The sequence below is a fragment of the Spermophilus citellus genome (genome assembly GCF_964194105.1).
Source record: "Spermophilus citellus genome assembly, chromosome: 16".
In the NCBI taxonomy this organism is placed as follows: Eukaryota; Metazoa; Chordata; class Mammalia; order Rodentia; family Sciuridae; genus Spermophilus; species Spermophilus citellus.
Genome location: NC_138196.1, coordinates 68,626,422 through 68,650,184, shown reverse-complemented (window position 1 = coordinate 68,650,184; position 23,763 = coordinate 68,626,422). Strand labels below are relative to the sequence as shown.

Below are 23,763 nucleotides of genomic sequence, written 5' to 3'. Positions count from 1 at the left end.
CCCTCTCCTTCTCCAGTCTGTAAGCACTGACTTTGATTGGGAAAGACATCCACTGGTCAACCAAGTCAAAATTCAAGGTCTTTGCTCCTTATGGTGTCTGATTATATTAGTTTTTTTCTGTGTCCACAAGAGGTGAGATAGTAACTAACACCTAAAGGAGTCCACTGAAAGTTGGGGACATTACAGCTATGATCAACTCCATTCTTGGAGGAGAAGTCCCTGTTCCAAGTCTCACAGGGCCTTGCCAGCTATAGAAGGTGTGCCCTTTCCCCGCTCAGGCATCTACAGTGTACCACTTCTTTGATCACTCCACATGAAGCAAGACAGAAGCTGGCCCCTTAGGTGGTGTACTGAAAGGCTCATGTCTCCCCACTTCCACCCCAGGGGGTAGTTGTAATCTTCTGGATGCTGAGTTGTGCTAGTCTGGGGTAGGGACTGCTATAGGTAAAGTGAAATAATTCTTCTTACCTGTTTCAGTGTGACTGACCTTGATTTTGAGCTTGTCTGGGGTGCTGCAACTTTCTAACTCGATTCCAGACTTCTCACAAAGGAATTTGGTTACTTTTCCCATCGTTAAATCTGTGTTTCTGTGGGAGAATGAGGAATGGGATATTCTACTCTGCTATCTTGCTGACACACTCTACCCTTCGCTTGGGGATATCTGAATCGGGGGGGATGCTCTATAAATTAGTTATCCACTGCTGCATAAGAAATTACCCCAATTTCATAGCTTAAAACAGCATACATTTATTGTCTAGCAGTTTCTATGGGTTAGGGAATTGGGAGCTGCAGAGCTGAGTGGTTCTGGCTCCAGGTCTTTATGGAGGTTGTAGCAAACCTTAGAGATGGTAGATGTCAGAGATGGAATCCTTTCAAGGATCAGCTGGGCTGAGGATCTGCTTCCAAGTCTGCTCACATGATTGGTGGTTGACAAGGCTCAGCTCTTTACTGACTGTTGACTGAGGATGTCAATTGTACTCAGGCTGTTTTCCAGAGGTCTCAGTTCCTTGATATGTGGACCTCTCCATAACAGGCAGCCAACTTCCCTGGGATTAGTGATGGGGGCAGGGAGATATTGAAGGCACTCAAGAGCAATTGAGATGGAAGCTGAAGTTTTTTTTTAAATAATATAATCTTAGAAGAAACATCTTATGATTTCTGCTGTATTATGTGCATTATAGTGAGTCACTAAGTCCTGTCTATGTACATATAGAAAGGAAGTAATTTCAACTCTTGAAAGGGAGGAGTATAAAGAATTTGTACCCATTGCTATACTATGTTATTTTATGCTACTGCATATCTCTTCCTAATGCAGTGTTCAGGAATGTCACGTTGGTAAATTTGAAACTGGCCATGGTGGGAATATTTACACTATGTGAATCAGCAAACACTGTAAGTCAAGTGTTTTTTTTTTTTTTCTTACCAGAGAGCTGACAGTTTAACATTCACCAACACACGACTGGATGGATGTAGAATTATATGTTCACAGAATTTTTGTGGAGTAGATGAATTTTAGGGCTTTGAAAGAACAGAAGACAAGGTTATGAATAGAAGAAGAGATGGTTTCTGGATTTGATGACAGAGGTGAAGCTGAAAGTGGAGCTTGGGGAGCCTAAATAGACCCACCCAGAGGTCCAGATGTGACATGAAAAAAAGGAGCTCCGTCTCTTTCTTTTTCTTGTATGTGCACGTCTACACACAATTTGAGATGGGAATTGCACGTTGGACTTAACTATGGGAACACAAACACATTAAAGATTTGGCATGAAAGATTTTTTTTAATCAAGATGGGCAACTGCATAATTATCTATGAAGCCACAAATAATATATGCTCTAGTGAAGTTGGGACAGCTGACCTTCACCAAAAATAGCTCAGAAATCCAAACACCAAGCTTTAGTTTCTTTGAACTGATGTCTTGGTGTATGTTGTATGCCCTACAATGTTTGAGGAGCACTACCATCCATTTGGCTTGTAGAAATTTATTTCAAAAGGAAAACTTCCAGCATCACAGCATTTTCAATTGGAACGAGACCTTACAAAACATATAGGTCATTATTTATCAAAGTATGTTTGCCAATCAAACATTAAAATCAGAAAGAACTGGTTTTCTTGCTAACATGTAGAATCTCATTAAAACCTGAAACTCACCTTAGACTCAATAAATTGTTGGGGCTTGAGAATTTGCTTATTTTTATAAATTATCCAGATGATTCTGTTGCATATAAACATTAGAAGACTAATAATCTGATTCAAACCTCTCATATTATACATTAGGGAAACAAGCATCTAAAATGTAAGGAAGTCTTTACAAGTGAGACCATGTAGCAGAAACAATCCCACCCACTAAAGAAAAGTAAAAAACAACCAAACAAAAAACTCATAACCCATAAAGTTGACATTTTGGGAGAAAATAGCAAAACATTCTTTGTTTAAAGAGACAGTTAAGGAGCAACACAGGACCTCAATGAAAATACGTTGTTTATATGTGCAGTTACTATTCAATATGCCCACCTCACCACAAATTAGTGTGGTTATTTTAAATTACTAACATGAAAATCTTAACCTCCCACTTCTGAAGTTATTGGTTTTAGCTACTCTATTTTCTTTTTTCTAGATTTACAAGGTTGCTTCTTTGGGCATGGTTTTAGAAATGTAATTATAACTCTGGTTTCAAATTTCTGGACCACGTAATCAAACACAGACTAGTCATAGTGGAAAATATAGTTTTTAGCTCTGCTTACATAGACAGGGAAAATGGGTGGACCCAAATCAGTTCAACTAAGCAGTTGTTTACAGAGATTTTATAAAGTGGCAGCTTCCACTCAAGGCGCCCCAAAGAAGATCTATGCTACTGCAGGAAATGAAGACATTCAGGAGGTTTTGAAGCTTGCCTCTCCAGGGACACCTTACCAACCATATCTGAGCTTTTTATTTTTTGATCCAATAAAATCATTTAAATATCTGGATCCTTTTATAGATTGTTATGGTTTGGGGAAGGTTCCCTTCAAAGATTCATGTGTTGAAGGTTGGTCTCCAATGTAGCAATGTTCAGAGGTGAGGCTTTTAGGAAATGATTGGAACATGAGAGGTCTAACCTCACCATTGAATTAATCCATTGATGGAGTCATAATTTGAATGCACGCTCTCTCTCTCTCTCTGTTTGTGTGTGTGTGTGTGTGTAAACCGAATATGGTGGGATCTAGTGGAGGGGTGTGGGTGCTTGGTGGACGAGGCCCTTGTCCCCAGCCCTTTTCTATCTTTCTGCTTGTTGACTGCCTTAAGATGAGAAGCTTGGCTTGATCATACCCTTCTGCCATGAGGTTTCTGTCTCTCACAGGTCCCCCCAGCAAAGTTGAACCAGTCTATGATGGACTGAAACCTGAGAAACCATGAGCCATATTAAATCTTTCCACCTCTAAGTTGATTTTCTCAGGTATTTTGTCATAGTGATGAAAAAGGTAACACACGGGTAAAAGTTTTTATTTAGTGCAATGCATTACTAGACAGATGAGGAAAGAGGAAGCTTAGGAAAAAATGTCTTAAGGTAAAAAATTACCCATCTAGGGTCCAGTTTTTCTTCTTGGTTGCAATTGCCAATGGATTATTTATTTATTCGGGTTTGTGCTGTTCTTAAATATAAAAGGCATCCTCTACAGGGTAACATCTGTTCCAGACATGGTCCATGAATATAAATCCTACCTAAGACTGGATATTTAAAGCTGTAAATGATTCTTACATTTTTACAATTTGTGAAAGAATTGGAGGTGGCAAATCATAATCAGTTTTCGCTATATCAGGATGTAATCTTAATGCCAAACTAAATCTTTTGTCTAAGCCATCAGCAGAGCTGTATTTGTTTTCCCAGGGGGGTGTTTATAGACGATGTTCTTACAGGTACTGCCAAAGGACATTGTCTCATTTTCCCCCTCTGCGAGAATGTGCATAAATACAATTAAAGACAGTAGCTGCAAATTGGTAGAAAGCATTTCTATTCTTTTAAATCTCTAAATCAAAGTGCACGATGTTCTGGTTTCTAGCCAGGCCTTGCTATAAATGAAATCCCCACCCTTGGGTTTGTATTTCGATTATTGATACAGTGATGCTTCAGGAAGAGAAGGCAAGTGGCTCCTAACACTTCCTTTCTGTTCTTTTTCTTCCTGGAATACTCTCTAATTCTCTAATGCATCAAGATGGAAACCCCGTTCTGCTTGGAATAGATGTTTCTTTAAAAGGTTCCACTAACAATCCAAGAATTATATTCCACGTGCAGTGTCACGGGTCACGGTTTTCTCAATGACACCAACGTCCGGGAGCCCAGACCTACGCTGTCGTGTCACCTGGGTTGCCCCAGGCTCCATTCGGCTTTGGCCGAGGTTTGGAGCCAACAGATAGCGCCCGCTGCCCTCCCCGACGCGCGCCGGCTGCAGCTCTCTCGGCCGGCCCCCCCGACTGCAGTGGTTTCTCCTGCAGCTCCCCTGGGTTCCGCGGCCAGTAGTGCAGCCCGCAGAGCCGCCGCGTCGCCCCTCTCCTCTGGGCGGCCCCAGCGCGCGGTGACACTCACTCAGCGCAGAAGGTGAGGCGACACGAGGCTGGTGCGGAACTTGTCGCCGCTCGCGCAGCGCCTGCCAGCTAAACCCGGAGCCGGGCAGACAAAAGAGGCCGCCAGGGCAGGAAGGCACGGCCGGCGGCGGAGCGCGGCGATGGTCGGGCGACGAGGCAGGGCGCTGCTGGCGCTGAGCGTGGCACTGGCCGCCTGCGGGTGGCTGCTGGGTGCCGAAGCCCAGGAGCCTGGGGCGCCCGCGGCGGGCATGAGGCGGCGCCGGAGGCTGCAGCAGGAAGACGGCATCTCCTTCGAGTACCACCGCTACCCCGAGCTGCGCGAGGCGCTGGTGTCCGTGTGGCTGCAGTGCACCGCCATCAGCAGGATCTACACCGTGGGGCGCAGCTTCGAGGGTCGGGAGCTCCTGGTCATCGAGCTGTCCGACAACCCTGGGGTCCATGAGCCTGGTAAGGGCGATGCCCCCTGCCAGCGCTGGAGGCGTCCCGGAGGGCGGCAGAGGGTGGGACTGGTGGCGGTGGGGGACGGAGGGAAAGGTGGGCCCAGGGGTGCCTCCTGGTAAAGGGTGCTGCCTAGCGTCGGTAGGAAGCAGAAGGCGGCTGGAAATGGGGAAGAATCGGACCTAGACTGCTGCGGATGGCCGGGAGCCTAATCTCTGTCCCCTCGCCCATCCCCCCAGCCCCAAGCCACCACCACAGCCCTGACGGCCACTGTTGGGTGAGCCCCAGCGAGAGAGGCTGGAGAGGGTGGGCGACAAGAGTACCGAGCCAGCAAATCCCCGTGCGCGCCAACCCGGCGGCCACTCTTACAGCTGTATCAAGCACCCCAAGGAATGATTGCGAGTCCTCAGGAAGGCGGCCGCCCGTCCTTACAGACAGGAGTGGAAAGACAGGGTGCAGAGGGCGGGGTTTTAGAGAAAACCGGGAAAAGTCATTTATCATTTGTTGCCTAATTTCCAGAGCATCAGTTTATTGGGTGCTGTGGGCTCGGCGTCTCCATCTCTACCTGTACGCGCCGTGTTCGGCACACTCACTGCTTTGGATGCTCAGGAATTTTAAGGATATTGCCAAGCTGGGGCCGTGGTTGTTCAGACACGCAGCTCTTCCTAGCAGGGTGGAAAAGTGGTCTCTGACAAGCTTTCAGATTTTGAAACTGCACATGACTTAAGGAAAAAGGAATAGTCCATTTTTCTCTGCTTTAACCACGTTGGAAAGAGTAGTTTGTGACTGGATTTTATTCCAAATGTTGTTCCCAGATACGGATCGTATGCACCTTCCTTGAGAGTAGGTTAAAGCATATTTTAATTTATGTTAAATGCCGTTCATTTAGTATTAGTGAAGAGGTATTTAAAATGTGTTGGAGCTTTAAAAAATTTTTTTCTGCTTTTTTGGAAATGACGTAGGCCTGATCTTCCTTCTGAGAATAAAGGTAATATGAACCAATGATATCAGCACTCAATGCTTTATTATTTTTTAATGACAAAGAAAGCAAGAAAAATAGACTAACCATTCTTAAGGCAGTGCCAGAATAGTTTTATAATGATACATGAGAACCAAACTAAGGGATTGAAATTTGTGACCAATAAAAACATTTAGATTTTGTGTAGCATATGGCTTAATCAAAAATAAATCTTTAGAAAATACTTCTTACCTTCAGATAATGTAAACAAAAAAATATTTCTTACCTTCAAATAATTCCTGAATAAATTTGCTCTCAAAATCCTGAAATGAGGCCCCAGAAAACATTGAATACAATGTACTCTGGCAGAATTCAACATGTAGAATTGGAAATTTGGAAAATTAGTTTGATACTGCTATCTGAACACAAAGAAAAAATTTGATGTGATGACTCACTTTCACCTAAGTCAAATAACCAAAGCCAAGACATCCCAGACAACTAAAGCTAATCTAAATATTTTTGATTCTCCTGCTTCCTACTTAATTAGAACCCTTTGTTATTTTACTTTTTTTGTAAATTGCTTCTTAGAGTTTGATACATTATTATTTCAAAGAAATTATGTGAAAGTTAATGTTTATCTTGTCTTGTTTCAAAATTAGAAATAAAATTTATAAGTGATAATGTTGTAAGGAGATAATATGCTTTTGAAAATGAATATAATGATTCTTTTGCTTGAATATCTGGAATGAATAGATAGTCCAGCAAGATTTGCAGATCTTTCTTGTAGATTGCAAGCTCTGTGAGGTAGGGTCTGTCTCCAGCACCCAGTTAGGGTATGGCACACAGTGGGACTGAATATACATTAGAAATAATACACATTATGGAAAAATACTCAACATTTTCATAGAAAAATGATCATTGATGCATATCTAAAAAGAACAAATAAAAAAGAAAAATGACCAGTCAATATCTGGGCAACATAGTATTTAAAAAAAGTTTTATTTCTCATTTCATTTACAAAGATACTAAAAATGTTGTATAATATGTGCTTTGCAATTCTTTATTAAATGCAGGAAACTTAATTTTAAATTCAGGTATTACTTTACTAATAGAATACAAAATATCCATTGCATTTTTAAAAATAAAAAACTTATGAACTAACACTAAAACACTACAGGGTGATTTTCCCCTCTGCTCCCCTTCATGAGGGTGAGTAAGCTAGATATCTGTAGGCTACTAGTAAATGTAGAGATCTGATTGGTATAAAACTTTGATAATTCTTTTGTGAATTAACTTTTTAGGAAGTTTTGGATAAAGAAAACATCCATCCTTCTTTAATGGCCTTCAATTTCCTTTTAGATTGATCTAGTTTAAGAAATAAAAAAGAAATATCCATATCTAGTCTAAGATAGGGGATACAAAAACAGTGTTTTTGTTTTGTGTTTTGGTACTGGGGATTGAACTCAGGGATGCTTTATCATGGAGCCACATCCCCAGTTCTTTTTATTTCTTATTTTGAGATAGGCTTTCACTAAATTAATTGAAGTTCAGGTATTACTTTACTAATAGAATACAACATGTCTATACAAAATGCCTTGATCTTTGGATCCTCCTGCTTCAGTCTCCCAAATCACTGGGATTATAAGCACGTGCCACCATGCTCAACACATTCGGTGTGTTTTTTTTTGTTTTTGTTTTTTTTTTTTTAAAGCACAATGTGTACTCAAGGTGAGTCAAGTTCCATGGATTGTCTAGAAGATAGTGCTTGACCTTGTGAGAATGGAGAATTGGGGGTTTGACAACATAAAGGTGTGTAGGGTGTAAGAACAGCTGAGAGAAGACTGGAGAAAGTAGTTTAGGGACACTAGGCTGGAGGACTGGGTTTTTGAAGAGTGTATGAACAGAAGGCCAGAAGGGTGCAGATTACTGAAATTTCTAAACCCCAGTGTTGCTCAGATAGCTCTGGAAAGACAGCAACTGCCTCAACTACTTTTCCCTTATAGGTGCCCCCCCCCCTTTTGGTTTGTTCAAAATAACATTTTTGATTCAGTTTTAGGAAATAGTGTTTAACTTCATTTCATTTACTTGACTAAAACTCTGATGAAGTTGTTATACTTTATTTTCTAGCAAGAGAGAAGTGTGGAGTTTGTTAGTTTTCTTAATCTAAATTCTTTTTCGGAATTCATAAAAAAAAGTAGTAAGCTGGAAATGTGGCTCAGTGGTGGAGCACTTGCCTAGAATGGCAAGAAAAAAAAAATAAAGAAAAGAAGAAGGAGGAGAAGGACAAGAACCTAGCTATTTTCTAAGGATTTAGGTAGAATAGTAGAAGAACTCTAACAAAACAAAACAAAACAACAGAAACTTGAAGTGCCTCTCCCTGCAATCAAACCTGCAAGAGGTTCACTTGGTGAGATTAGCAATTTATGGCCAGATATTTGTTAAAACCACCAGTTATCTTCCTTAGTTGAAAGAAATGATCTCTTTGTTTGGTATATGCTGTGCGGTGAACTTGAACTTATCTTCTGAAAATGATTCTCTCAGATATTCAACATTTGAAGTCATCAAAAGGGAAAGAAAATTCCCTTTTTAATGGACGAGGGAGGAATATCTATACCTATTGTCTCAACACCATAGGAGTCAGCTTGATGTTTGTCTGAAATACTCATAAAAGAAACATCTATCAATTTATGTCTAAGTAATGAAATCTGTATTTCCAGAACTTTCCTATCAGAGTTAAATACAAGTTAAGACTCCTTTGTTTAAAACATTGATTCTTTCACATGTAGTTCAAGATTGCTTCTTGGAAGTAAATCTGATTTATAGCTGAAATGCTATCTTAAACACATTCTTTAGAGCATGGATTTTCCTTTCTCAGAGATTGGAATGATTATTTTGGACCCATTCCCCCCAAAAATCTGTTGAAATTTAAAGCGTGTGAATGCCAGTATGTATTTGCCAAATATTGTGATGGAACATTTAATGCTGGAAAAATTTCTATACAACTTGAAAAAAAGAAATGGAAATTTTAATTATTTGTATGGCCTCTTTTCCTAACAGATTAGGATGTATTCATGTGAAATATTATAACTAAGTAACATTTTACAGTATGTGAAGATAGATATTAGATTCTGAAGGAGAATCTGGATCAAACTGCACATGGTCAAGAGTTATTTTTAAACCCCAATGAGTCACCACAGTGTTGCCAGAAGTGACGTTCTTGATTGACTTGTGATTGGCTAATGGAAGAGAGGAGAAACTAGATTGGTCCCTATCATTATATCCTGGGCTCAGACAAAAGAAGAGACTTTCTATGAAACTGGTTTGAGAGGTGGTCAGTGAATCATCTGCCATCTTGGTTTACCATAAGGGGTGAAATCCCCACCTTTAGGAAAAGGCATTATTAAGAAATACAAAAGAGCCCTGAAAGGGGTGACATATTAACCCAGCTTTTCTGGAGTGTATTCAATAGAACATTAGTTTAGCATGATTTGGTAAGTATTAGGTAAACAAAGATAAATAAGTTTATATTTTACAAAATTCATTATAGCCCTTAATATGCTAACAGACATGGGGCTGGAGTTGTGGCTCAGTGGTAGGCTCTTGCCTAGCATGTGTGAGGCGCTGGATTCGATCCTCAGCACCACATATAAATAAATAAGTAAATAAAATAAAGATCCGTCAACAACTAATAAAAATATTAAAAAATATGCTAACAGACATTTCCAAATTTCCATGTTAGATGGAGCTTATCATGAAACTAATATCATCCTACCTTGAGATACAGGATTAACCCATTGTTATTGATCATCATGTTATTAAGGATTCATTTGGCAATTCTCTAGCAGGCTCTTCAGGAGGACAAAGAATGTCTTTTCTTCTTCCTCCTCCTTCTCTTCCTCTTCCTCCACCTAAAAACAGCTAGAATGTGATTTATGTACAGTAGACTCTAAGGTATATTCATTTAATTCAGAGCATGATTCTGAGGCGATGGGGCAAGGACAAACAATTTGATTGACAAGATTAAAGTTAGACCAATGCATTCCAATTCTATTCTTGTTAAGTGGCTTCCTGATTTTAAATCCTGTTTACCATTTCCTCCCGCATCTATAAAACTTTACCTCACAGGATTGCTGTGAGGCCCAAGTAATACAGGATATAGAAAAGAATCTAATGAAGTTGCTTGCATCTAATTATTAATAAGATGGGCTAATTTGTAACAACTTTTCTTCACTTCGGTTGCTTTGCAAAATGTGTTCCATTGGCTTTTATTTAGACTAGGAGCTGTTGCCGATGTCATCCTAAGGCATCTGCTCACCTCTTAGGATGGTGTTGCACAGACCTGGTTGACAACTCTAAAAGTGTTCTTCCCTGCTAATACTATTTTCTTGCACACAAATGTTTGTCTTTTACCAATTTTTAAAATGTGGGACATTCCTTCTCTTCTCCCTCTTTGACATTCTATTTTGCTTCATAGGAACCAAATGTTCAACATTATCCGAGAATGTCTTTCTGGTTGTTACTTTAGGTAGTTAAATAGATCTAGGATGATTTGAGCATTTTTATTGGCAATCTAACTCTTAACTTATTTTCCTAAAAAATTTTACAATGAAAGTGCTTAGATACTGGTTAACTGGGGTTTTTCCTTTGTAGTTTTTTTTTTTTTTTTTTTGTTGTTGTTCTTTGGAGCGCCATATGGTAAAGGTATACAGTATAGATTTTGATGTCAGGGGCCATAAGTTTAAATCCTGGTTCTTATTTTCAACTGAGAGCTCTTGGGAAAGTCGATTTCTCTCATAAGTCCTAAGTGTATCATCTATGGAAAGAATATGACATGTGGTAATTAAATGAGGTGTTAAATATGAAGTTTTTAATTCAGTGTGTGGTAGCAGTTATTGTTACCTCTATCTGGCCCTTTCCACTCTTGGTGTGTGTGTTCCTTCAATAGATTATAAGTTTGTGCTAAAGGATTGCATTTTGTTTCTTTATCACAAATGTGATACTATGCTTAGGACATAGTTGTCATTCAGTGATTATTTATTGAATAAATGCAATTTCTCAAACAGATAAAAATGCATATGGTAAAACAGAGCCATGATGAAGGTCGATGTTGACATTATCCGTGTTAGCCTGCCAGAAGTGTGATAACAAAAAAGGAGATAAGTGCTATTTTCCCCGATGTGTATGCTTATACCTAATTGTGTTCAATCTAGGTTTGCATAAAAGAGAAATGCACCAACTACTGTCTTCTCAAGTTTCAGGGATGCACTTGCTTTGTTTGTTATCTGTAATAGCTTCACCAGCAGGAGACACTACCTCTTGGCTTCCTCATTCTTCACACATTTTAGACAGTTAAGCTCTTTCTTAAATGTTAAATCCAAGTTTTAAAGATAATCATTCGAAATTTATCTAGTGAAATTCAATCTTTAAAGAATCTTCCTGAGGCCGGGTTGGTGGCACCCACCCAGCCAGACTCAGAGGCTGATGCAGGAGCAGGGCTAGTTCAAAGCCAGCCTCAGTGATTTAGCAAGACCCGCAGCAACTTAAGGAGACTGTCTCACAATAAAAGATAAAAAAGAACTAGGAATGTTTCTTAGGGGTAAGACGCACTGAGTTTGATCCCTAGTACTGGAAAAAAAAAATCTGAGTTTTTAGTGTTGCATGCTAAAATTGTGTGCTTGTTTTCCTTTTAAAAAAATGTTTTAGTTGTTGATGGACCTTTATTTTATTCATTTATCTGTATGTGGTGCTGAGAATCAAACCCAGTGCATCACACATGTGAGGCAAGTGCTCAACCACTGAGCCACAACCCCAGCCCATGTGTGCTTGTTTTGAACACCGAAGTCATGTTGTGTCTCCAGGTCTTAAGTTTCCTTTTCCTTATGAAATGGTATTCAAATTGGTATTCAAACCAATGGACTAAACAACCCTAAATACACAACATGTTTAAATGTGCTCCTTCCTTCTCTTCCCATTGATTACAGGAATTGCCTTGGGTTCATTGCTCTGCAAATGTTTCTTTTAAAATTCATGATATGGTGTTTTGCAAGCTCTTTCTAATAACAGCCAGCTCTTTCTAATAAAACGTGGGCAAAGAGGACAGCCCATTTATGTTTCCAGTGCATTTTATTATTTCAAATGATCTACCTATGGCTAAATAAGTAATCTTTGCAGGATAAGGTGGCATATGTAGAGTATCACTGACCAACTCTTAAACAAAAATAAACTTGTTAATTGTGATAATACACCCTGGAACAATTTTCCACTGCTAGTCAATATTTTGCTTTTTACAGAAACCTGTGTAACTATAAAACACTATTAAGCATCATAGTTCTGTAACAATAATAAAAAACCACCAGGCATGGTGGTGCATACTTGTATATCCAGCGGCTTTGGAGGCTGAGGTAGGAGGATTGCAAGTTCAAAGCAACCTCAACAACTTAGTGAAATTCTGTCTTTAAATAAAATAGAAAAAGGGCTAGGGATGTTGCTCAGTGGTTAAGTGTCCCTGGGTTTAATCACTATATCAAATAAATAAATAAATAAATAAAATAAATAAAACCCTTCATCTTAAGACATTCCAAACAAGACTGGTTATTTTAAAAAATGGATGTAGATCATTTATTTTTTTTAAATGAGCCTAAAGAAAACTTTTAACTTAAATTCAGGTTGCTAAAATTCCCTTGCTGAGGTTATGCATGTCAAGGTAATTGGGAGAAATGATTACTTCATTTATTTGCTCACCACAGGCAGCTCCTCATGTGTTCTGATCCTGAAGTGAGGCTTTTTAGTTGGACCTAACCTAGTTTCTTTCCCTATATCATCTAAATATTTAAATCCAGAAAATCTTTCCTTGGCTATGCAGCTGTTATTCACTGTGGTTGTGTAATTTTTTTCCCCCAGGAACTATATCTAGAGCTAAGTTCAACAACTTTCTTAAATCATAACCCTTGACCATGAAAAATTTCAATAATGAAATGATAAATTTGGGGTTGTTACCCAACCAGTATTTTAATAACCCTTTTCTGTTTCTTTTATCTAGCCAAGGAGTAATTTCTAAGACAACCTTTTATAGTAACCATTGTAAAATATTGCTATGTGGCATTCCACATTGAAATCAGCTTTCAGGGGTAAAAAGAAAATGTTGGCCTTTGTTAATATGAGTAATACTTCTGAATTAATTTAGGGAATATTTAATGAATACACATTATATGTATGCCCTTCCTTCCTTCCTTCCTTCCTTCCTTCCTTCCTTCCTTCCTTCCTTCCTCCCTCCCTCCCTCCCTCCCTCCCTCCCTCTCTCTCTCTCTCTCTCTCTCTCTCCCTCCCTCTCTCCCTCCCCCCCTTTCTTTCTTTCTTCCTGGAGATTGGACCCAGGAGTGCTCTACCACTGAGCTACATCCCAGCCCTTTTTATTTTTAATTTTGAGACAGGGTATTGCTAAATTGGCCTCAGGCTAGCAGCCCTCCTGAAACAGCCTCCTGAATCCCTGGAAATACAAGGCCCATACCATGATGCCCGGTTGCCATTTTAGTTTATCTGTCAGTCACCCTTGGAGGCAATGCCTTCACATATCTTAGGATGTGTTATTTCACTTCTTGCTTTGGATTCACTCTTTTATAGTGGGTGCAATTAGTTTGAATACTGTATAACCAGTGGGTGCATGACTTGATTCTGCAAAATGTCTGCTGCATATAGATGCAAGGGTGAAATGTTTTCCCCTTCCTTTCTTGATGTAGCAAATATGATGACAGCATGTATGGAGGAAACTACTGGAAATGTAGACATTTGCCAAAGGAAAAAAAATTTGTCCTTTTTGTGTTTTAGGGGCAGTGTTGGACATCTGATTTTAAAATACAACAGTCCTATTGAAATTGTTTTCTTTGTCTCAAATTGTGACATTGCTCAGCACAAATTTTCCTTTTTTAAGTTTACTAGTAAAGGAAATCGGTTTTATTCATTGTGGGAACTGAGTAAATGTTAAGCCAGATTCTCAGTATAATCAGCATCATTAGAATTAATTTTGCATACTTTTAAAAACTATATTAACCTGGCAAATCAACAGGACCTTTAGAAAGCTTGTACAAAGACAAATCAGCTTGCTAAATGCATATTCTCAAGACTTATATTTACTTTTCCAAAAATACTGAAACAATAAAAATATAATAGATAGTTCTCATGTGAATACCAGTTAGACATATGAAGGATAAAACGTATAGCTATATATACTGAAATACTATATACACATATAGATTTTTTTAATAAGATAGAGAAAGAGAGGAGAGAGAGAGAGAGAGAGAGAGAGAGAGAGAGAGAGAGAGAGAGAGAGAGAGAATTTTTTAATATTTATTTTTCAGTTTTCGGTGGACACAAAATCTTTATTTTTTAAAAATTTTTGTGTGGTGCTGAGTATCGAACCCAGCACCCTGCGCATGCCAGGCGAGCTCGCTACCACTTGAGCCTCATCCCCAGCTCATTATTTCTAAAAAGTTCTTTCTCAAAGTGCTTTTCTTTCAGGAAGTTTTTCTTTTCTTTCTTTCTTTCTTTTTTCTTTTTTGTCTATTATTGTCTTCTCCAAATTTGGTCAGATATTCTACCAGGATTTTAAGTAGTTGGGCTTGAATTGCCTTTGTTTTTGTGAAGATGCTTACTGGGTACCCTCTGGAGTAGGTATGGAGAGTGTAGTGAATATTAAAGTGGTTCCATGTTTTTGTTTTTTTTTTTCTCTTCCCTCCCTGTAGCTTTCCTACTCTTTTGTGGTTATTAAGATAATGAAGGAAGAGTGGCTCTGCATGTTAATTGGCAGGCTTTTGTCTAAAGAACTTGAGTTATAAGCACATGGGATGTGTTCAACACATTTACTGCCAACCTTTTATCCATAGCTGTTCATCTCTAGAAGCATCCTCCAGTTTGGTCCTGTATTAATGGTAGCTCTGTATCTGTCATGTGTAAGGAATTTTATATATAAATAAATAATAAATAAATAAATAAATATATATAAATATATATTTACTTATTTATAAGAACTTGATGCATGTAGAACTTTTCTTTTGTGGAAGCGCTTAAAAAACAACAAACAAACAGGGACTGAGGATGTAGCTCAGTGTAAGGGCACTTGCCTAGCACATACAGGCCCAATGTCCAATTACCAGCACTGCAATAAACAAACCAGCAAAAGTCAAATACATAAATTTTTTTCTTTTGAAAAGATGATCTTGTCAGGATGATCTTAATTTCCTCCGTACAAACATGCACATGAATTTTTGTTATTTAGTAGGTGTACTAAGGATAGTTACACTCTGAGAGAGGTTACTCAAGGAGCTGTTTTTTTTTTTTTTTTTTTTTAAGGGGGTTATTTTCAAGAGGTTCTATGGAGCTCCAGAAGAAACAAGTCTTAATATAGGCCCATCTTGGTATCAGACAGGAACAAGCTATCCGTACCTAAAAGAGCCTCATTTCTTCTAGTTGATATCCTTAACACTTTCATATTCATTTCTGACAAAATCATAATTGTAAAATGAGGCTTCAAAAACATGGCTGTAAATTCATTTACAGTTCATGATTTGAATATTGCTTTCTGTAGTTTTCCTTCTCTCTGGCGGACCATCCTTCTTGTTAATTTCTTAGCCAAACATACTAAAACGTCTGCAAGATTGTGGAACTTATAATCATTTATGGATTAAATTTTCTAAAAACACCTGGAAAATAAACTTTCTTCAAATGTCATTAAAGGAATACATGAGCAAGTCCAAACATCTAGTGAGAATCAGACTTAAAATTAAATTCAGGACATATTTTTTTGTAACATCGGTGATTCATTTTCCAAGTTGCCAAATGAAAAAGTGATGTGTCTTCTTGTTTATTTCTTTTTTTTTTTAACTTTTAAGTTTTTTTTTTTTTTTTTTTTTAAAGAGAGAGTGAGAGAGGGGAGAGAGAGAGAGAGAGAGAGAGAGAGAATTTTTAATATTTATTTTTTAGTTCTCGGCGGACACAACATCTTTGTTGGTATATGGTGCTGAGGATCGAACCCGGGCCGCACGCATGCCAGGCGAGCGCGCTACCACTTGAGCCACATCCCCAGCCCAACTTTTAAGTTTTTGATAGACCTTTATTTTATTTATTTATATGTTGTGTTGAGAATCGAACCCAAAGCCTCTCAAACATGCTAGGCAAGCGCTCTACCACTGAGCTACAATCCCAGCCCCTCCTCCCATTTCTTAAGAGGAGAAGTCCTAACCTGTCTGCCCTCTCCTGGAACCTAGATACTGACTACACATTTTGCTGTGTATTATCCAGTGTATCTGCTGAGTCTGTAGTAAGCTCTCCATGAATTGATGAATGAATTAATAGGCACTTCAGAATGAATGACGCACTTGTTGGATATGCAGATACTCTGCCATACCTTTAACTGAGGGTGAGCAAGCTTACCTCTTCTTGCACCTGCAGGCCAAATAGTATATCAGTGAACAGTCCTGTTCTCCTTTCCTGGGAGCTGGAAGAGAAGTGGGTCATCTCTGCCACAGTGCCTGACTCTCATATTTGGTTCCCAACAGGGTCCTCTGTTAACACTCTACCCTAGGCTGGTCCTGTTTCTTATTCTGGTCCTTTCTACATAGAGCCATGGCTCTGTGTTGCCTCCGGATCTGCTTCTTATTAAGACATGGGTCCTTGTTCTATGCTGAGCCACATCATTCTGGTTGCTTTCTTATAAGAGAACCAAGGTACAAAGGGCTTCCAGTTATCAGGAGGACAAACCTGGAAGTTGTAAAGGAAGGGTCAAGGCCATGAGTGACTTTTAATGACATTTATCGAATATCATTTTAATATTTGTAAGACTTGTGTAGTCCTAGCAAAGAGGATGAAAATGAAAAGGAAGAAAGAAAAATTTTTGAATGAGATGGAAAATAATCGTTTTAATGGGCTGGGGTTGTGGCTCAGAGGTAGAGCACGCACCTAGCATGCGTGAGGCACAGGGTTCAATCCTCAGCACCACATAAAGTAAAGACATTGTGTCCACCTATAACTAAAAAATAAATATTTTAAGAGCCAAAAAATGCAAATTAAAGTTAGCCATATAGTCACCTGGGAGGGAATTTCTGGTTCTAATTCAATTTGACAAATGAAGTGGTGATAGAACATAGTAATAGTACCAGCTTTCCTTCCCACTCCCAACCCTCCATTATCCTTGGGCAGGTAGTTTTAAAACTGTGTAGCCTGACATGTTGTTTTCCTTTTGGGGAAAAAAATCTTTAATTTCAAGGGAATTTAGAAATAACATGTATGTAATTAGAATTTTAAGTACTTTTAAACCATGTCATGTTTAATAGAATTGAGTGCATTGAATTTAAAACATTTAAAACAATTTGATTAACTGAAAAGGAAATCTCCTTTTAAGGTGAAGAGAGAATCTGCCAGATTTCTTCATAGGGTATTAAGAGTTGTAAACAGAACTTAACTGCGTATGGAATAACTAGGATTTTGAGTTTACAATTTACAACCCAATAAGTTGAGTATTATTTAAAAAAAACAAATTAATTTACAATTCTCAATAGTCACATAAGTCACTCTTCAGGACATCACAAAAACTTGCATTGAACATTGGTTTCTGCATGCAGTAATTCAGAGCTCAAGTTGTTTTTTTTTTTTTTTTTTAATGTTGCTAGGGATTGAACCTAAGATTTTGAGCAAGTTAAGCAAGCACTCTACTGATGAGCTACATCTCCAGCCCTCAGAGCTCAATTCTTAAAGTAGAGAGGCTTCTTCTGAAATTTTTTTTTTTGCTATTTCTTGATTTTAAATGCATGAGTTGCAGAAAATGTTGGTGGTGTTAAACATGCAAAATATCCTATAAAAATGCATCCTTCTATGTGTCAATGTAGAAAAGGGTTGTACAAGCTTTCCTCACATTAGTTTTTTTCAACTTAGAATAACATCTGGGTTAAATATTTCTTGGAAATGTCTCCTTAAAGCACATAACATGTCTTTGGTTGGTTCCAGTGTTCTGCTGTCCATTGTAGTATCCGGAATTAATTGAGCTTAATGTTTTTATGAGTTAAATCTAGTTTTATGCACTTCTTAAACTCATTGCAGCTCCTAATTTGCTCTCCACTGGTCACTATGGACCATCAGGAGACACATCATTAAAAGACTCTATGAAATGTATTTGTGTCTAAATTAGTGTGTTGTAGATTAAGGACAGCCCTGGGCTTTACTCTAACAGTACAAACCATGAACTATGTAATAATTGTTTGTAGCATTTTTGAGACCCCTTTTCCATTATTTCTAGACTTCTGGGTGCATTCTTTATGGTTGATTCAGACTGTTGAATAGATGGGAGTTGGAGGCACTTTGTAATAGTTTAACATTTTCCTTTCTGCTTCAATTCTATTTCAGTTTTCACAAATTGTATCTTAAAAAATTACATGTAGCTTTAAGGAACATCAATTTAGTGTGAGTTTGAAGATATTTTTCATAAGTATTTAAAAACTTGTATTTTTGTTGCTATTGCTGTTTTAATGTCGAAGCTGAACGTGTTGGTTGCTACAATTCTGTGACCTTTGTAGACAGGGAGAGGGAATAAATGGGAATGTTTTTCTTGAATGAATGTACAGAAGGCTGAGAGTTACTGGTATTTTCTCAAAAATTCATTGGATGCAGGTAATGTTTTTATGGACTCTATAAAGACAGTAGCATAAGGAAAACATTCACACTTCGGCCAACTTTTCCAAAAAGCCAAGAAGGCTCTCAGTTTTAAACCATGCCACATTTTCCATGATGTTCTTAGTTCTTAGACTAGGGTCGTAAGAATTCTTTATTATAAGAAGGGCCCTTTTAACAACTCATAGGTATAAATCACCCTAATTGGACAGATCACCAAGAAAAATATAAAGACATTCATTTACCTGATGTTTGGAAATACTAGTTCACGTTTGGAAATCAAACTCTGAGTAGTAGAGGGCAGTAAATAAAATACTGTGTCTTTCATTTCTGAATGTGTTATTATATTTGTAGTTCTGACGTTCTTACCTAAGAATAATAACTAAGTGCTTACCACATGAGTGACATTCTGTAAATTTGAAGACATGTTTCAAAAAGGAGAAACAGGCGGCAGTGTTTTACCAAGTACCTAGTAGGGAGGTATTGAATCTTTTTCTACTGGAGCTGAGAGGGAGAGGGAGAGGGAGAGGGAGAGGGAGAGGGAGAGGGAGAGGGAGAGGGAGAGGGAGAGGAGAGAGAGGGAGAGGGACAGGAAGAGAGAAAGTAGGTCTTTCAAAAGGAGCTGGGGATTTGAGTAGGACTTAAAAGGTGAATAAAATCTGTAAAGTAAAAGAGAACTTCATTCTGCCAGTAGAAGACCATTAATGCTTCTTGTGTGTTTTTCTTCATTGTCCTCAACGTGGTGACATATAAGTTTTCAAAACAGATTATACCAGCTAATTATATTCCATTAGTGTGAGAATAAAATGTTGGGGTTGTTGTCCTTTGGGGGTCAATTTCCCTCATCAGGATAGTAAGACTATTTGGGATAGACAGTATATCAATATTTTATTTATACATATTCAAATAAAGAGCATACTATAATATGATTATATTACATATTATTTTCCTATATTATGGTATATAATTATAAGCATAATTATATTAAATATATATTGTAGTATATTAAGCAATAATTAGTTACCAACATTATTTCCTAGGTAGTTATTATTGAAGACTCCTTAGTAAGTCACGGAGTAAAAAGATGCTCAATTTGTGTTCTGTTTCGACTATACAATTAAAGCACGATGTTTAGTGCTGGGTGCTGGGTGCTGTGGCTTGCGCTTCTTGACTTGGAAGGCTGAGGTAAGGAAGATCACTTGGGCCCAGAAGTTCAAGGCCAGTCTGAATAACATAGCAACAAATACAAAACAACAACGACAACCAAAACAAACAAACAAACAAAAAGAACAACAACGAAAGTGATGTATTGAGTTTCTGGAGGAAAATCCAGTCCGCAGCTTTTCTCTTCGAATTGGCAGCTGCTTCAGAGCATCCATCCAGCTGCATTTGTCTATCACTTGAATAATGATCATATAGTTTGTCAGATGCTTTGGGGAGAGAAATTCACTATGTGGAAATATTTAGTATTTAACTAATTTTTCCAATTATAGGTTTTTGATTAGGGTAAATTTATTTTGAATCACTCCTAATGTCGAAACCAATCTTCATTAGTGTTCCATAGAATTGTGAAACATTAGAATTATAGATTTTTTTTTCTAGCTGGAAGGAATACTCTCATTTTATAGATGATTAAACTGAGCTTCAGAGAGAGATTCAATGACCTGCACGAGGTTGGGAAGCCTAGGGTCCCTGGAACTCCTTTCCTGGTGTTCGGTTGGGTATTGTTTTTAGAGCATGGCCTACTGTGATGTACACAGAGGAGAATGAACACAAATGTTTCTGACGTGGCTGTGAACTGTTTGTGTGGACCCGTCGGAGAGAGTTTACTGGAATGTAACTTATCAGTATGTTTTCCATTCCTTAGAGCACAGCTTCCTGACCTGTGGGCTGTGGATGGTGACGGTTGTGTCAGAGTGGGATGGACCAGGACCTGGGGTAGTGAAAAGTCAGGAAAGGATGGAAATAAATCACTCTCGCATACCATAAGCACCCGAAGAAAATGTTATTTTTCTTGGCAGCAAAATCGACTCTCTAGGAAGAAACAAGCTTTTGTTGGAAGATTGCTCTGATGAACTCTTTGGAGGGCTGGGCCTTCAGGGCTAAGGAATTAGCTAAATAGAATGAAAAGAGAGGCTGTGGGGAGTCACAGAGGAAGAGAAAGACTTAAGGGATGGGGACTCAAGGGAAACTGTGGGATAACAGAAATGTTGGATGGGAGCCTCAGCAGAATTTACCAGGCTCCATCATGTTTTGTGGAGAAGATTACAGGGTGAGGGGTGGTGGTGGTGTAGGACGAAGGACTCAATCTTGCTCCAGAATAGGACTGGTGAGGGCTGAGGGTGTAGCTCGGTGGCTGAGCACATGCTTAGAGTGCACGAGACCCTGGGCTCGATCTCCAATAAAAAAACAAAAACAAAAATGAAAAGAGAAAGATAGTCATGGGCAAAAGCTAAGACTGTCCATGGGAGGACAGAAATTACCATACAATTATGAGAACTTACTAATGGGGATCAGATTCCCACTATGCCACAGTAGATTCTAGAAAGAATTATATGAAAGTAATTCAGGGTGGGAGGATAGAAGCCAGGCATCTCCCATCTGACTTAACTCTAAGTGAAGGTTCCTTGTTATGTATTCCAACCTGGAATCCTCGCCCCCTGGAGAATATGAACACTGGGAGAGGCCCTCTGAGGAGGGCATTGTGGTTTGTAAGGGTAACTCCAGGTTTGTGTACATCGAACAGAATGAATCATGGGTTGTGTGGTTGGAGGTTAGAGCGGAGAATATAAATAACCAAAATTGGGTGAGGTTTCCTTTTAAAAAAATAGTACCTGTGCTGACCTATTCCCACGTCTCCATAAATGTCAATGTGTAGAAAGTCATTTGTGCTAAATAGGGAATCATGTATTTGTTGAGAATGTTTTCCAAGCCAAAAATCAGCACACAGTTTCTCAAAGGATGTTATTCTATATTTGAGACTGTTATATAAAACACATGAAAATGCTATAAGAATTGTTGATATATTGTATATTTAATAAATGGCACATATTAAGATAAGAACTATATTTGGAATAAAGGCTCTCCTTAAATTATTATACAGAAATAGTATGCATTATTGTAAGCATTTAAGAATACATATGAAATACATATAAGTGAAATTTTTGTTTTGATTTTTGCCCCGTGAGAAATTCTACCAGATGGATTAGATGATAAATTCTGTTGGAAATTTATAGTCAGTATATGAGTAAGTAGAATATTCCAATGTATTCAGGCTGATGTTTTGGTGAGAGGGTGTGTACACCTATCATCAGGCAAGAGCTCCTTATTAGCTAATAAGGCAATGAAAAAACTTGAGACAATTTTACAGCTGATTTGGGATGAAATAACTTTCTTTTTGATTGTCATATTATTTCTGGTGGGAGTATTGGTCTGGATCCCTTGCACTGTTGCTTTACTCCCTCATTTGATCTGTGTATAGTCATAACAAGAGTGTCAATAAGAGAGGGGGCCCAGAGCCTAATCACACGTGGGATTAGGAAGAAAAGGCGAGGGAGAGTTCTATCCAGGGTCAATGAACAACACTGGTCGTGACTTGGTTGGTCCATTTTATCACCAGCTATTTCTTTGGCACACCAATAAAAAATAACTTTTTAGGGTCTACCTCCACATTCTCATAAAACTTGATTAGAATGAAAGGAATGTGGACTAACTTTGATCTTGTTTCTTGCTTCCTATTAAATCTATATTCAGCCTAGAAACTAAAGTCAGCATAGGGTAAAATTTGAAATTAGAAATTCTGTGCATTATAAGTAGTTCAAAGGTGTTTATGTGTTAATTCACATGTAGAGAATTGTATAGGACTGTTGGTAATTTTTTTTTAACTTCAGAGCATGCTCATTGGTTACATATAAGACTTGTAGATGCCCCAAATACTTCAGAAGTGGGATTATTTAAGAAACTTACATTGAAATGATTTTGAACCCAATCTTGCACCTATGGGGTGAGGCTATGCTAATTCTAAAATGAAGAATCTTCCCTTCTCTTTGTTCCTTTTGGTCCTGGGGATGGAACACCAGCTCTACCATCACTGAGCTATATCCTCTGCCTTTTTTTATTTTTTACTTTGAGACAGGAGTCTCACTAAATTTCCCAGGCTGGTCTGAACTTGGGATTCTCCTGTGTCAGCCTCCTGAATAGCACTAATTATAGGCATGTGCCACCATACCCGACTTCCCTTCTTTGAAATAAATGAAAACTAGACTGACTTCTATCCACGCAGTTAAGAACACTGCTGCAACTTTTTTTCTTACAAAAAGGGGTTTTCCTAAAGATGTTCCATTTGCTTTTTTTTTCCTTCCTCCAAAGGAAAAACTGTGTGTGCTGTGAAACTTGGAAATTTCAAGTTTAGCAGACTTTTTATGAAAAAATGCAATTCAGATCATCAAATTTGTTCTTGGCACAGTAGGGCAGTTGGTCCCTTGGGAATACGTTACAGCACATCCCTGAACAAGTTCTTGCTGGTTTCAGACCCACTGTGGTTTGTGGCCTGGAGTCTCTGTGTATCTCCTACAACCTGGATCTGAAAAAGCTCTTAAAAAGTGACCTATTGAATTTTGTAAATATCAGATAAGAAAGTAACATAATGAAGCTGGCTAAAAAGATTATGGCAGACCAAAATAAAAGATTTGAAATAAAAGGAGAAAATGAAGCCAACTGGAAACAAAAATCATTAAAACATAGGGTAAGTTAGAAAACAAAGAAAATAAAGCTTCAAGATAAAACAGTCATGTAATGTTGCAAATCAAATATGAATTCACTTCTTTTATTTTTGTTTTTACTTAGATAATGTTTACTGTATACCAAGCATGCTTTAAAATCTTAACTCAGCCTCATAACCCTGATTATTATCCCCATTCTAAAAATATTGAGAAACTGAAGCACAGAAAGATTGATTTGTTTGAAATCACAGATGGGTGAACCTGTGGAAAAACCAAGTGGCCAGGCCAAGAGTGGAATATGTGGATACATAGCTACACTTAAGTAAATTCATGGGATCAGTATGTTAGACACCTCCTTGCTCTCTCTTCCTGCCTCTGAGGTTGGCTCCTCTCTTCCTTCTTGAAAGGAAAGTGACCCAAGAGATCTTTAT

The 23,763-nt window shown here is 38.3% G+C and overlaps 1 protein-coding gene across 1 annotated transcript in view; it reads left to right on the top strand.

Moving 5' to 3' along the window:
- The first annotated feature begins 4,416 nt into the window (after positions 1–4,416).
- CPE (carboxypeptidase E) overlaps positions 4,417–23,763 on the top strand; it is a 112,943-nt gene continuing 93,596 nt past the window's right edge. The window contains exon 1 of the mRNA XM_081269229.1: positions 4,417–5,008. Within this exon, the coding sequence (XP_081125355.1) occupies positions 4,702–5,008 (307 nt within the window). The 5' untranslated portion in view covers positions 4,417–4,701. The remainder of the gene's footprint in view (positions 5,009–23,763) is intronic.